The following is a 14,724-nucleotide window of genomic DNA, read 5'->3' on the forward strand; positions in this document are numbered from 1 at the left end:
CACAAGCTGAAGTGGTACAGCAACGTAACAAGATCATCTGGCCTATCCAAGATCATCCTCCAAGGGACAGTAGGGGAAGAGAAGAAGAGGTAGACAGAAGAAGAGATGGATTGACAACATAAAAGAGTGGACAAGAATGGATTTCGCGGAGACTCAAGCACTGACACACAATCGTCAGGGGTGGAGACAATTGGTTGATTGTTTATCAATGATGGTGCCCCAATGACCAGTGCGGTTATAGGAGTGATGATGATGCATCTTCAGTCCCAGGTTACATTAAACTGATTTTTAAAGACATGTTCAATATTTAAAACTTTGACTAGATGACCCTTGCGGTCCCTTCTAACCCTATAGCTCTGAGTCTATGCTATCACCACAGAGCAAAGTTAAGGTTCTTTGGGTGCTCTATGTTCTCTGGGGCCATCCTCTTCCCTTCTCTCTCTCTGGGGTATTTGGAAGGCAGTGGCCTTTTTGAAAGAGGGCAGTTCTATGGAAACCTCTGTAGAAGAACTTTATTCATCAGTCTCTGCTGTAGAAAGTTTATTATGAAGAATAATAGTAAAATATGACCATTAATCCTAAAATAATTATTCAAATGCAGCTAATCCATGAGATTTCAGTACATTAACTGTCTGGAAAGTCTGAAGAGTTGCCTTATTCGATAACTAAAATCATTCAGGGCAACAACAACAAAAAGACAGGCATATGGTGCTATTTCTTAAAAGACTGACTTTTTATAAAGTAAAAATTAACGCAAACTAACTGATTTAACAAAGAGGTTGAATCCATGCCTTACGTACAAAAATAAACCTAACCCTCACCAGTGAAGCCAGAACAAGTGCTACCATAATCTGGAGACTTGACACCCCAGGTAGAAATCCTGTTTTGGTCACAAGTGGAAATAAATTTGAGGATCTCTTCCTAGTCCTTAGTGGATATTTTTTCCACATCACTGAAGAACATGGTATGACTGGGAAACAACAGTTGTTTTGGATGCCCAGTACAGGACTAAGAGAGCCCTGCAAATTTCTGAAGTGTGATGGCAGAACTGAACGTGGAAAGCTTACTCCCAAATCCCACAACTGCCAGCACTACATACAATGTCTCTTCTGTAAGACAGTCACAGAATACAGGCAGTGGATCAGACTAATTACCCACCAGGTCAGTGTCCTTTCTTCAACAGTGGCCAGTACCAGATGCTTCAGAGGGATATGTAAAAATCCGTGTTCTGAGTTGGCTTATGTCTTCATGCATGAGGGTTTAAAACTCTTCTATTTTTTAAGTCCTCCCATTAACCATATAAAATTTTTGAATCTTTCTAAGCTCTTGGCCTGAATGATATCTCATGGAAGTCACTGCCACAGGTGTCTTATGTAAAAAGTGTATCTCCTTTAATCCATTTTACATTCGTTACCTTTCTGTTTCAATGACAGTTGGCTCATGAATCCAGTTTTAATTGCAAAGTATTTCAGAGAGATTCTGACCCCATGGACCTTCAGTCAGTAGGTTCCTACTATTAAGGGGCATATTTTCATCCTAATGCATGGACGGGTAGGCATGGAAATCCTCATATGTGCAGAGGGAAATAGCAGTCTAAATGTCAAATCTCCACTCACCTCAAATTCTCTATCTGGACTACTCTGAAATATTATATATGTGAACAAATCTTCTTGCAGATTGTTCCCAATTCAGTGTGACTTTCCATTTTCCCAGTCATTTAGGACCTCCATAGTCCTAGTCAGAACCATTGTGCTTACAGATAATTCTCTGTCTCCCTGTCCTCAGGAGATGGTAGATTGAGAGGGCACAAACAAATTTGTTAGGTCTTTAACACTTAAGCTCCTTTACTCACTTCTCCAGCTTCCTCTCCTCACTCTGAGCTCTCCGCTGGGCAAGCACGCTGCTTGCTCTCCTTTTTCTCTGCTCTTCTCTTTTCTGTTGGATCCGGGCATCCAGCTTGGAGATTGTGCAGATCCCCCAGATGGAGTCCTTAATTCCCTGCAGACACAAGGAAACAGGATACCTGAACTCAACATACTTTGGGCAGTCAAAGTAAAAGTTACAAGGGACACTGTCAATTGAAAAGTCATCTTCATAAAAATTACATATATTATCTGCAATCCCCTATAGTATAGAAACTGAAAGAATTTTACAAATCTCTTCATTATGATCATTGAATCAATTTACTTTTGCACACTTCAGTCAGCTAGGGACAGTAAAAAACAGCCTGGGTAGTTTCACTTTCTGGTGCATGCACTGGTCTAAACTTCTGTCTTTAGACTACAACCTCTGCAGAGGAAGGTACAAATTATAAAACAGTTTTCCTTGCATTTGTTTTTAATTTTATGTCAACATTTCTATTAATATTGGCCTTTCAACAAAAAGTTTTTAAACAAGACCTACATTTCAGGGGTACTAAATTGTGCAGTGGTTTCCCTTTCAAAGAAAATCTCAGTTTAGGTGGGTCTGAGAGGCTTACATATAAAATGGATGTATACAAAATTGCAGGCGTGCATGGCATTTTAAAAGACAAGGTCCCAGCCTCAAGGAGCTCACAGTCTAGTGTAGACAGATAATTAATGAAGATAATGTGTCACAGTAGTGGGATAACAAAACAAGGAAGTGGGGGAAATGCTCCTGGGACAACAATTTTGGCACACGCTAAAAATAAAGGCTATGTTTCTCTATTGCTCTATTTTTTATGTCATCTTGGCCATGCTCAGAAGCAGCAACAGAAAGCAACTGTGGTGAGATCAATGGCAGAAGGGGACACAAAAGTCATGAGCTTCTGAGGTGGAATTCAGAGGAGAATAGCGAGGCTGTTAGAAGTAGCAAAGAAGGGAGAGGTTGCTCTCTTTGGGACAGTTTGGCCACCTGTCCTGTGTTCCCTCAGCTCCCATCATTCCCTCAGACCGCAATTTGGATGAAAGCCAGCAACAGTACTCAGTCAGGAGGAGAAGCCAACACTGTTAATTATAGTCAAGGTTCAGTTCAATACATTACACCAACTATTTTCAGTGGCCCAGTGACCTAAATCATAAACATTTTAGGCATCTCTAAAAGGGATAGTAGGAAGTAATTAATCTTTTTTCTTTTTTTTAAAAGGTGTAATTTCTTGTTGACTTCCCATTATTTATAGCCCCTCTCTCAGAAGCCCGAGAATCATTTCTTTCCTTGTCTGTTTTCTCCTATCTGGCAAAAAGTGCTTTTTCTTCTACCAATTTGTGTATAAAGCTGGAATTAACCCAGCAGGGTTTCTTTACTGCCTTGTTTGTAACACAAACTGATAAGCAAGACTGTCGCAGCCATTTGAGGCATAGTTATTAGTTTCTTAATGTTGTGCTATCAATAGGAGTATCAGTCCACAAAATAGTGTTTCAAGGATCTCCCAAGAACTGGTTCACTTTATTTGTAATTTCTCACCAAAAGTGGTGAGTTATTAGTATAATTTATGATATATCTTTACACAAGTTATCTGTTATATTGTTCGCTTTTTTAATCCATGGAGACAGAAAATATAAGGGCAATAAAATATAATTACACACACATTTAGGATATGCAATGCATTTCTGGTCGAATGTAAATCAAAATTTAGTGTTTACACGACTTGATCGTGTCCTCTGGTTACAAAACCAAGGCAGTTTGCTCTTCCTGGTTGCAAAGAAACATCAGCTCCATGTTGCCCAAACCCAAAACTTGTGTTAAACCCAGAAAGGGCTCCAGAAAGCACTTAAGATATTTTCAACTTTTTTTAAAAACGGGTGGGGGAAGCAACATTTTCTTAACTAAGTCAGAGTTAGCCTTTCACCTGTGGGCCATCTGTTGCAGCACCAAATCAGCAGCACCAAATCAGCTGTGATCAGTCAAGCATTCCCATCACAAAAAAATACATAATTGATCTCTTTGATGGCAGTCTGAGCAGAAAAGCCAGTGATTAAGGCTCAATTCTGCAGGGTGCTCTGCAGCATGTAGAGATGTTTGGAGATGCATGGAGGCTCAACGTTTGTCCAGACCATGCTCAGCTGTGAGAGTCTGTAGTGGTATCATGCTGAACAAGAGTAGCTCCCTCTTATTTCCACACACGCAAGAGCAAAATAATGTCACTGAGTGGAGTTGGAGGGAGATTAGAATCCTGGTACTTGTGCGTGATCCCACACATATAAATTAGGTACACAACCACTATTCTGCTCCATATTTTTTTTAAAAAGGTAACCAGGAGTGAAACTTGAGGTTACACCTGGAGAGGATATATTCTTAGTCCACCATTGGATACATGGAAAGGGAGGCCCCAAGTGTTAAAGAACGGATATAATCTGAATATTCAAGACCTATAATATTGATTGGTCTCCAAGTCTATTTTGCCTATAAACTCACTATGCCACTTATGCAAGGGGAAAAAAAAAAAAAAAGATCCTGAGGAGATTCTGGGCTCAAGACAAATTGAGAGACTTACCCTGACGAGATCATGAAGGAAGGTTTTCACAGTATCTGCCATCTTTACTCCAGCATCACCTCTGATTCCAAAACTATCAACTACAGGGAGAAGGGAAGAGAAGAGCCCAAACCTCTGTCATCATGCAAAGATGGGAAACTGATGGAGCCTGGCAGAGAGAAAAGGAAACATTACCATGGTAGATGTAAACAAAGAATTCCTGGTTTACGCATTGGTGTGTGTAATGGAATTGTACGTTTAATAGCATCTCAACCATTTTAAACAGACGGCAGTATTTGTCCAGGCTACATGAATAATTTAACACTTACTACTATATTAATGTGCAGCATTTCTGAACAAAAGGCATGACAATTGGAAAACACATCAATAACCAAAGGTTTGAAAGTTGTAAAATTCAGACTTTTGAACTAATGAAATAAAGTTTTACATTAACTCCAGTCTTCATTGTTGCAACCCATATCTAGGAATGAAGCCATATATCCTGAAAAAGCTCCTGCTAGTATAAAATGCAGCTGCCTATCTGCTTACAACACAAGTCACCATGAGCACATCACCCCAGTACCCTGCTCTCTGCAATGGATCACAAACAACTGTCCAATTCAAGATACCTATCCTGATATACAAAGCTCTCCATGGGATTGGCTTCTACCTACTCAACAGATTACTTCTTAAAAGCTGTGTCTAAAGTTGCAGATTTGTCACAGTGGTGAAAATGTCACAGATACCATGACTTCTCCGTTTGTCCATGACTTCCATATGGGAAGGTTCTAGGTGGGTCACCCCAACAACCTCTTCTCTACACCAGGTTGGGTGGGGGTGTTGTAGAGCTAGCTCACCCTACACTCACCCCAAGCGGCAGTTCCTGAGTCCCATGGGGTTGGGCCCAGCTCCCTGCTTCAGGCATTGCAACCTGACGTATGGGATCGCAGCACCCCTCTGTAATGACAGAGCAGTGGCCAGGCCAAATTTGAGTGAATGGCACTGTGACCTTTTTCTCAGGTCGCAATGCCATTCACTCAAATTTAGCCCGCTGCCCCGGGGTGGCCAAGCCAAACCTGAGCAGAGCTGTGAGCCAATGTGCCAGGTCATAATGCCTGGGACACAGAAGCCGCTGCTGCCCGTGCCCAGGTGACCACAGGATAGGCTTGCTCTCAACCCAGAGGCCCAACCCTGTGGGACAGGAGCCACCACTGAGAGAGAGCCCCCAAACCAATGGCCTCCCCTCCTCACTGGGGTGGGATTAGGGTTGTGGTGCTGGGGTAGAGGGTACTGCTGAGGGCAGTGACAGCAGTGAAGAAGGATGCTGGCCTATCTTAATAAGATACAGCTGAATTTCATTTGTACTGCTTTAAAAAAAAGAATCACAAAAGCTATGACTTTTACTAAATTAACCGTGATTGCTCCATCATTTTTAATTAAAAATGCCATAACAAATCTGCAGCCCTAGGTATGGTCCTACCTGAAGAACAAAACTGTTGACCAATAGGGAAAAATGCATGAGTGGGAAGACAAATCTTTCACAAGAGTAAGTCCTAGACTCTGAAACCACTCCCACAAGAGAGAAGAATGACCGTGGGCGTCAGCACATCAAAATTCCTAGATTTCCTATATGCATCTCCAAAGTGGCAAAAAGGAAAGTTATATGAAGATTAACAAGCCCCTAAACAAGAAACCGTATGCAATGACAGGTGAGAAAGTATTCAGGCTGAGGCGAACAGTGAAACAGCAGGGAAAAACCCAGGTAAGAACAGGGGATGCATTTGACAAGCAGAGTTCAAATTAGGTTCATGACTTGTTTTGCAAATGTTTTGGAAACACAAGCTTCTCCTGGCTCTAGGGCTAAGGACCCTTTACACAGGAAGACCTAGTGTAGTCTACTTCAAAGAAATAAATACTGCATGAGGTAAAGGGCACGTCAAAGGAGACAGACAAAGTGACTTAGGACTTTGACTACATTAGGGATTTGTGCACTGTCACTGGTGTACATTGATGTAGCTACACCATAACAAAACCCAACATGTGTGCGCTGCACCATTGTAAAGAGGAGCTTGCACCAGTAAGACTTAGCCTTACTTTAAATATTCTTTCGTGTATTCTGTAACTTCGTAATACAAGAGGTCACCACATCATAGTCTTTACTGTTATATTTTAGCTGAGATGTGTTGTGAATTTTTTATGTTTTGTTTCTTTTAAAGAAAGCAGATTTATTGATTTTCAAGACTAATTGGTACGGTTCTATGGTATTTTGACAAAAATAATCCTGAGTGACAACTTATTAGTGTTATGGAGTTGCAAAGTATTGGCTGCTATGCCATCCTGGCTTCATCAGTTTCTCCAGAATTTAAGCTTTTAAATTTGATAGTCCCTAAGGTGCCACAAGTACTCCTTTTCTTTTTTTCATTGACCCAGTTCCTGTAAGCTTGGGAGGTGGAATTCCTGCAGCGATGGAAATACTCTTTCCATTTCTGCAGTGTGTGTCTACACTATGGAGTCACAGTGGCATAGCTACAGCACTGTAGCGATACTGGTGTCGCATAGACATGGCCGCAGTGAAGTCAATGATTAAAATAATGCAGTGGTTTCCAACCTTTTTTTATTTGCAGACACTCTGCAGACCCCCAGACATCTATGGACCACAGCTTGAAAACCATTGTTCTGTGGTAACAACAACCTTCCGTGGACACTTTAAACACAGTCTGTGGACCCCCAGGGGTTTGCGCACCACAGGTAGAAAACCACGATACTAATGGATGTGTGTCAGATAAGGACATGAGTCACATTTATTGTTACACATGAAAGTGTTTTTTTAGCAATTAAGCCAATAAACAGCAGAAGCCCCTCAACTGGGATGGGCCAAAGGTCAGTATCATCCCAGTTAAGAGAGAAGTCCATGAATAAAGTCTAACAGAATTTAAGTGGGAAAAATTCTGGGCTGAATAAATGTCCAGGAATAAAAGGGATGATGGCTGTGCTGGAAGAGCAGAGTTCTTCTCTTCACCTTCTGGCACCGGCTGAACACTTCCTCAGCAAGTGACATGTTTCCAGTTCCAGTCACGATCATTAAGCCAAATCAGCTCCCTAACAAATGTTCTTAGAAAGGGCCACCCCAGGCTACCTGACCCCCTACAAAGCAGCTGCACCTGCTGGATTCAGCCAATTCAGCACATCCCTATAAAGCAGACACACCACACACCCTAAATTCAGTGTGTCCCTATAAAGCTGCTTCCCCTTCCCCGTATATCCAGGTAGACAACAACACCCCCCACTCCGTGATGAAGGATTCTTCTCCATCCTGCTCTCCTGTGGAGGGAGGACCCACTCAGTGGCTCAGGGCCCCTCTCCCCACAGAATCAGGGGTAGCACCCAACAGAGGGAGACAGGGCAGGTTGGATGAGGGAGAGCAAGGAGTTTCATGTCACCCCAGGCAGCCCAGAGAGAGGACGCTGGGGAGGAGCCCTATACCAAGACTGAAGTGAAGACAAAGGAGATCACAGAATCATAGACTATCAGGGTTGGAAGGGACCTCAGGAGGTATCTAGTCCAACCTCCTGCTTAAAGCAGGACCAACCCCAACTAAATCATCCCAGCCAGGGCTTTGTCAAGCCTGACCTTAAAAACCTCAAAGGAAGGAGATTCCACCCCCTCCCTAGGTGACCCATTCCAGGGCTTCTCCACCCTCCGAGTGAAAAGGTTTTTCCTAATATCCAACCTAATAAGATGGGGTACCAGAGGGGGAAAAAGCATCTGGGTGTCACCCACAGCAACCTGGGCAGGGAAGGCTAGGGTGCCCAGTGGGTGTCTGAGATAGAGCACCCAGCGCAGAGCGGGGGCAGAGACCGGGGAGCAGAGCGCGGTGCCCAGGGGGCAGAGAGCAGGGCAGGGTGCCCGGGGAGCGGAGGGCGGGGTGCCCGGGGGTTGGGGGGCGGGGTGCCCGGGGAGTGGAGGGCGGGGCGGGGTGCCCGGGGGTTGGGGGGCGGGGTGCCCGGGGAGCGGAGGGCGGGGTGGCCCGGGGGTTGGGGGTTTGGGGGCGGGGCGGGGTGCCCGGGGGCTGGGGGGCGGGGCGGGGTGCCCGGGGAGCGGAGGGCGGGGCGGGGTGCCCGGGGGCTGGGGGCGGGGCGGGGTGCCCGGGGGTTGGGGAGCGGGCGGCGGGGCGCGGTGCCGGGGCTCGAGCGGGGCAGGGCGGGGTGCCCGGGGGGCAGAGGGGGGCTCCGGCGGGGCGGGGCGGGGCTCACCGGAGCAGCCGGCGGGGGGGGGGGGGACGCTCCCGGGGCTCCGCGGCCGAGGCTCCGTCTCGCTCTCAGGCCGGACTTCCCAGCCCAGCGCGCCGGCCGGCCGAGACACCGTGCGCATGCGCCAGCAGCCGCCTCAGCTTTGCAGCACTCACGGCGGCCGCCAGGGGAGCCCGCGGCGCGGCGCCGGCCTGCGACCGCGCATGCGCAGCCCGTCCCCCTCTGGGGTGCAATGCACGGGCGGCCACAGGGGGCGGGGGCTCCCTGCTGAAGCAACCTTGGGGCGGGGGGGGCTTGGGCTTGGGCCTGGGCCTATTGCTGGGGCCTGGGGCCACCCTCCAGCCTCGTGCGGGGGCCGCCCACGGTGGAACACACCCAACAGCTGGGCCTGGCCCGGTGCCCCTCCTGCCAGGCTCCCCCCCGCACCAGCTCCCTACGCCTGGGTTCTGCCCCAGCCCCCGCCCCCCGACTCGCCCGGGCCTCCAGCCTCCTGGCCCGTTTCCCCGTCCGCGCGAGGGGGAGGACGCAGACCCGTCTCACAGCTGGCTCTGTACTGCGATTCCTATCTGTAGTCCTGTTCCTGGCGACGGGCCCCGTTTCTCACGCCCGGTTTGCACCAGATAACTTTTGCTGACTTCAGTGCAGCCGCTCCTGATGGATGATGGCACAACTCCCAGGAGAACCAGGCCCCGGGTCTTTACATTTTATGAGCTCTTCTGATCCTGCCACTTATTCCCCACCTGAAGACGTGAAACCCACGGCTGTGACATCAGACACATTTCCCCAGCCTTTCAGTGTGGTCTTCTAGAGAGGATTATGCCTTGGTCTTCACTGCAAAGAATAGGCATGTTTTTACATTAAGATAGTTACTGCAATGTAAAATCTTAGAGGAGACAAGGCACAGGTAGTTTTTACCTCGATGTAGCTTGTTGGACTCAACCCTCTAATCCCAAACTGGGGTTAACTTTGACTAGCTACACTGATGAGCTAAGGTTAAAAGACAGGGAAGGAAAATTCAGTAAATGACACAAGCAGAACTGTCTGTAATTTGAACCTGTACCTGTTTCCCATAAAGTGGCAGTATGTGTCTCTGAGTGAAAAAGGCCCTGTGTTTCTGCTGCTATGGGCAAAGAGACCATGCCCTATGTACCGCCTCCTCCTATGATGGCTTTAGAGCAGATGAGCCAATTTGTATGCATGACAGCAGTTCTACATACAACACCCTCCCCTTCCAGCTATTAATGCACCATAATATTAATTAGTGTGGGGGGAAGGTTGTGACAGCTTAGAAGAATATCATTACATTACAATCACTCACTTATTGAGGGTGGGGGTAAATCTCTGTGAAGAGAAAGGAGGAGCAGAGGGATGGACAGGGTGTATGACACAAATGAACATCTCTCAGTACAACAGATGGTTCTTCCTCTTAACTGAATAATAACTGTGCTCTAAGTAATAAACATCTTAGGATGTCTGCCCGGGATGTAGTCATTTACCTTGTAAACAGGAAGTATCCTGTAATTATCTCATTGTAACAACAAGCCAATGCTCTGGACTAATCAGAGCATTCTGAAGCCAATGAGTGTGAGGGGACATCACCCCACATCCTTCCCTTCTCCAGAGCTTAGAATAGCAACTCGTTAAACAAGTGCATTACTCAGTTAACACAGTTCTATGTTTCTCAGTTATCTTAGGGTATGTCTACACTACAGTGGCGACACCAGCACAGCTATAGTGATGCAGCTGTGCCACTGTAGTGCCATAGCGTTAATGCTTCCTGCATAAACAGACGGAGGGTTTCCATTGCTGTAGTTTAGCTGCCTCTTGGGAGTGCAATAGCTAGGTCAACAGAAGAATTCTTTGGTCAACCTAACCGCGTATTCAATGGGGGTTAGATCAACCAAACTACGTTGCACCAGGAGCAAAATTTTTCATAGCCCTGAGCGATGTAGCTAGATCGATCTAATTTTTAAGTGTAGATTAGGCCTCAGAGTTATTCCTTAGGACAGATCTCCTCATCTTCATAATAGGAGATATGCTAACCCTCGGCATTTGGTAAGGCCGGGCCGAGCTGACCCTACAAGCATTGATTCAGGAGGTGAAGACAGGATTAGTGGCATCTGCACACCAAAAAACCAAAAAAATTCTATGTAAACAAACCCACCCACCCCAGCATGGCAACCTTCCTCCATCTACATATTCATCTTGCGCTGCGCCCCTTTTTCTGCTCAGACCATTGGCAGCAGTTCCTCCAGCTCCCAGACAGGGAGCTCAGATCCTTCACACTAGCTATAGTGCTGTTTATAAAGGATTCTGGGCCACGTCCGAGAATCCTAGTACCTGCTGCAAAGTGAACTCCAACAGAATTCTCCAGAAGTGTGGCAGGAAGTGCACTGAAGGAAAAGAAATGTTTGGGACCAGCTTACTGGAGAGTAACCACACCAGCCCTGGTGCTAATCTGCTATCACCCATGGAGCTATTCATGCCTAGCCCATCCCTAAGCCTTTTCCTGTCGATAAGATAGATACATTTTTTAATTCTTCTGGCACATTCACAACAGTTCAGAAATCTTAGCTAATGCACCTTCCCCAGAACAATCATTCTGATCACTTTCCCCTATTAAAGCAACAAGCAAAAAATAATACTTAACAATCATTCAAGAGAAAATACACACCAGTCACTGAGCTGCCAATATCAAACTACAGCCTGCAGAATGAAACAAGCTGATTTCTGCTAGGTACCTTCCATCAGATCTCTTAATCTTCTCAACATCAAATATGTATCAGAGGCCTGCAAGGCCCTGACCTTGCAATTGGATCTGCAGAGTCAGGCCCCTATGCTTCCATAGAGCCTCACTGAAGTATACTGGTTTCTGCACAGAGACAGTAGCCCACCTGCATGGAGGCGAGTGCAGGATTGGGGCCAAATGAGCACCAAATGACCAAAATTCATTAGAAGTCATTTAGGTTTTTACTTCCCACTTCGGGAGACAGGTGGCCAAGAAATTGAAGCACCAATACACAACATATGATGATTTATAAGTAGCACTTTCAACAGTCCCTTCTGCGTCCAGCCCACTTTCAAACTATTATGAAGTCTGGGCTGGCTATCTTCCCTTGAAAATGTGGTTACTGGTTTTACACCTTTAGAGAGAAAATTAAGATAACAATACAGGTTTTTTTGTTTTTTCAAGTTTGGTCTCGGGTCCCTTCAGTCCAAGCACAAGACCAAGATCAAGTTCAAAGTTGATGTCAGAATTTGGGTGAGCAAAATTCAATGACTATTCAGTTTGCTGTCACTTCCTCATTCAAAAGCCCATTCACAACTTATGACTGCCTTACAACTAACAACCACCCTAAGCTTCCAGCAATTAGCATATATATCTCATCCTGCAAACAGATTTCCTTGTAGCATTCAGAGATTGCAGAGATGGTTAGATACCATGGTGATGAGCATGATTTAAAATGAACTAAAAAGCTCCATCCCCTTCACATATGTCCCTAATCACAGTTTTTTCCCCTGACAACATTTTATAGATTTACAAATAATTCAGTTTTATCAGCCAAGCAGTAAGTGGGAAGGCACAGTCACTCTTTGGTAGGATTGTAGCTATTAAGAGTTCAGTAAACTAGACTGAATGAATGGCTTGTCAACCAGATATACAGTTAATATCTAAATTAGGGTCCCTGCTGTATGCTTTTATTAGTACCATGTAGGAATAAAAGACCTTAAAGATCATACCATCTGACAGACATTGGCCAACAGATTATTAGATATGGTAGGGCACAACTCCTGCCTGTTCAGGGAGAAAGGTATTAAGTTCCTCCCTGATACACACTCCCAGACAGAAAGCGCTGCATTGTCCAACCTGGCACACAGAGACCCAAATTGTAGCTCATGTGCAAGGTTCCTAGAAATCCATTTGCCACAAAAAAACGTGCAATTAGTGTTTTTACAGAGAATCTTTAGTTTTTATATTTTGTGAAAAAATAAAAACATATACAGCAGAACCCCGTTTATCCGAACCTCCGATATCCAGCTCTCCATATTGAACAAACCAGGGCTGAGAGCCCAAGACCCGCCACCCAGAGCTGAAGCTCTCCGGATTATCCAAATTTTTGATTATCCAATCCAGCCCCCGTCCTAATTAGATTGGATAAACGGAGTTCCCCTGTATTGTGGCTAGGGAAACTAAAGTTCAGCATTTCATTTTAATCACGAGAAAAGGCAGATTTTTATGTTTTTTTAGCAGAGAATTTGGGGGAGGGGAGGTTAATCACGGGAAACTAGGTTCCGTGCTCATGTTCCACCTAGCACCCACCTGCATGCAGAGAGAAGAGTCCCCTACCATATTTCCAACACACAGGCGTGTGCCCTTGCACAGCCTTACACGCAACCTGGCTATTTTGTCCCCATCAGAGTCCCAATGTTTTCAGCACCCAGAACCAGCCCTGTACACTCTGCCTCCCTCTCTCCAGGCTGTGACTTACCTCTAGGGGCTCCCCAACTGGCCTTCACTGGGGTCTCCACGCCTGTCAGTGTGCTAAATGCTGGGATTAATTCCTTGTACAGGTCCAAAACAAAGCAGCTCCCCTGTCCCAGGCCCTGGACATCTCTGCACAGAGCATGTCTTTTAGGAGCACACTGGGAAGTGAAGTTCTTAACCTCTCCTGCAATGTAAGAACAGAAATAATATGAGTCTGCTACTGAGCAAGATGGATACGCAGAGCTGTCTGGGAAATGTAGTTCTCACGGGTCTCGATGACAGGCTCTTTCGCAGCATCCTCTGAAAGAAAAGGAGTACTTGTGGCACCTTAGAGACTACCAAATTAATTGAGCATAAGCTTTTGTGAGCTACAGCTCACTTCATCGTAGCTGTAGCTCTCAAAAGCTTATGCTCAAATAAATTTGTTAGTCTCTAAGGTGCCACAAGTCCTCCTTTTCTTTTTGCGAATACAGACTAACGCGGCTGCTACTCCAAAAGCATCCTCTGAGTTTCTGGGAAATGGAGTTTAATGTCTAATTAATCATGACTGATGCTATTTTTAAAGCCCAAATGTCCTCAGACCGCCCCCCATGTTGCAACACACTTAAAAGGCAAAGACAACTTAAATTTGTGCCCAACATTTAAATACTGTAAAAGCAAACTTTTATAAAAGCTAAGACCAGTAGCTATGTTTGTACAATTTTTTTCAGTTCCAAAGGAAACAGCTGGTTTTAAACAAATGACCCTTCCTCTTTTTAATATTTGCAACTCACATTCAGTTGTCAGCACCTGAAAGTGACATTGACCATAAGAGAAAAAAGGGAAGCTGATTCGGTTGGTTTCCATTGTGCAAGCTGGAAGACATGCAGAAAGTAAACAAACAGCACAAATAGGGACACGCACTTTGGGGTTTTAAAATTCTTTCACCTCTGATCATCTGAGGTGTTATTAATACGAACAAAATAAATGAGTTTCTTTGCAACATATATTTTGTTACTTTAAACCATAATAGAATAAGGGTTGGACAGGGAATCCGACATGAAAAAGAAACAGGATGTAGACATTCTAAAATAAATATAACAGTAATAATACTTTGCATTGCTCAGAAGCCTCCACCTGAGGATCTCAAAACATGTTACTGGATTTTGCCTAACAGCACTTTAGTGAGGTACCTAAGTATTGCCACAAATCAGCGGTAGTGTACAGCTTCCTGGTTGTCATTACGCTTAGCACCATGGTCACTTGGAACTTCACAGCTATATCATACACTTAGCTGTCAATAATCTCAATTAATCCAGGGCTGCCCCTGGTTGTTTAAATCTGTTCTTGGAAAGGCCAGTCTCCGCCAATGTTCTGCCTCCCTGTTTCAGCATCCAGGAAGCTGGCCTCCAGCTGGCTGGGAATGTTCTCCCCAGTATTGCTCACCTGGCTTGCTTTCCACTCCCACGGGGGTCTGAGTGAGGAGCTGGGGTGGAACTCAGCTGGGTAACTGCAGGGATGTCAGCTGGAGCAGCTCCCTCAATGACTGGGGGAAGAGAATAGGAGGGTTGCAGGGT

General features: G+C 45.4%; 1 protein-coding gene across 4 annotated transcripts in view; it reads right to left on the reverse strand.

The window, feature by feature from the left end:
• Window positions 1–14,724, reverse strand: part of EI24 (EI24 autophagy associated transmembrane protein) — an 80,622-nt gene that overhangs the window by 15,376 nt on the left and 50,522 nt on the right. Inside the window, exons 2-4 of one of the 4 annotated variants that reach the window (XM_043500776.1) lie at window positions 13,173–13,352; window positions 4,454–4,601; window positions 1,853–1,998 (exon numbers count right to left, since the gene is read on the reverse strand). In XM_043500776.1, the coding sequence (XP_043356711.1) occupies window positions 1,853–1,998; window positions 4,454–4,495 (188 nt within the window). In that variant the 5' untranslated portion in view covers window positions 4,496–4,601; window positions 13,173–13,352. Of the gene's footprint in view, window positions 1–1,852; window positions 1,999–4,453; window positions 4,602–8,685; window positions 8,871–13,172; window positions 13,359–14,724 lie in introns of those variants that run through there. The other 3 variants (XM_038380809.2, XM_038380811.2, XM_043500777.1) reach the window with 3 other exon arrangements.

This window comes from Dermochelys coriacea, chromosome 22, assembly GCF_009764565.3.
Source record: "Dermochelys coriacea isolate rDerCor1 chromosome 22, rDerCor1.pri.v4, whole genome shotgun sequence".
Taxonomy (NCBI): domain Eukaryota; kingdom Metazoa; phylum Chordata; order Testudines; family Dermochelyidae; genus Dermochelys; species Dermochelys coriacea.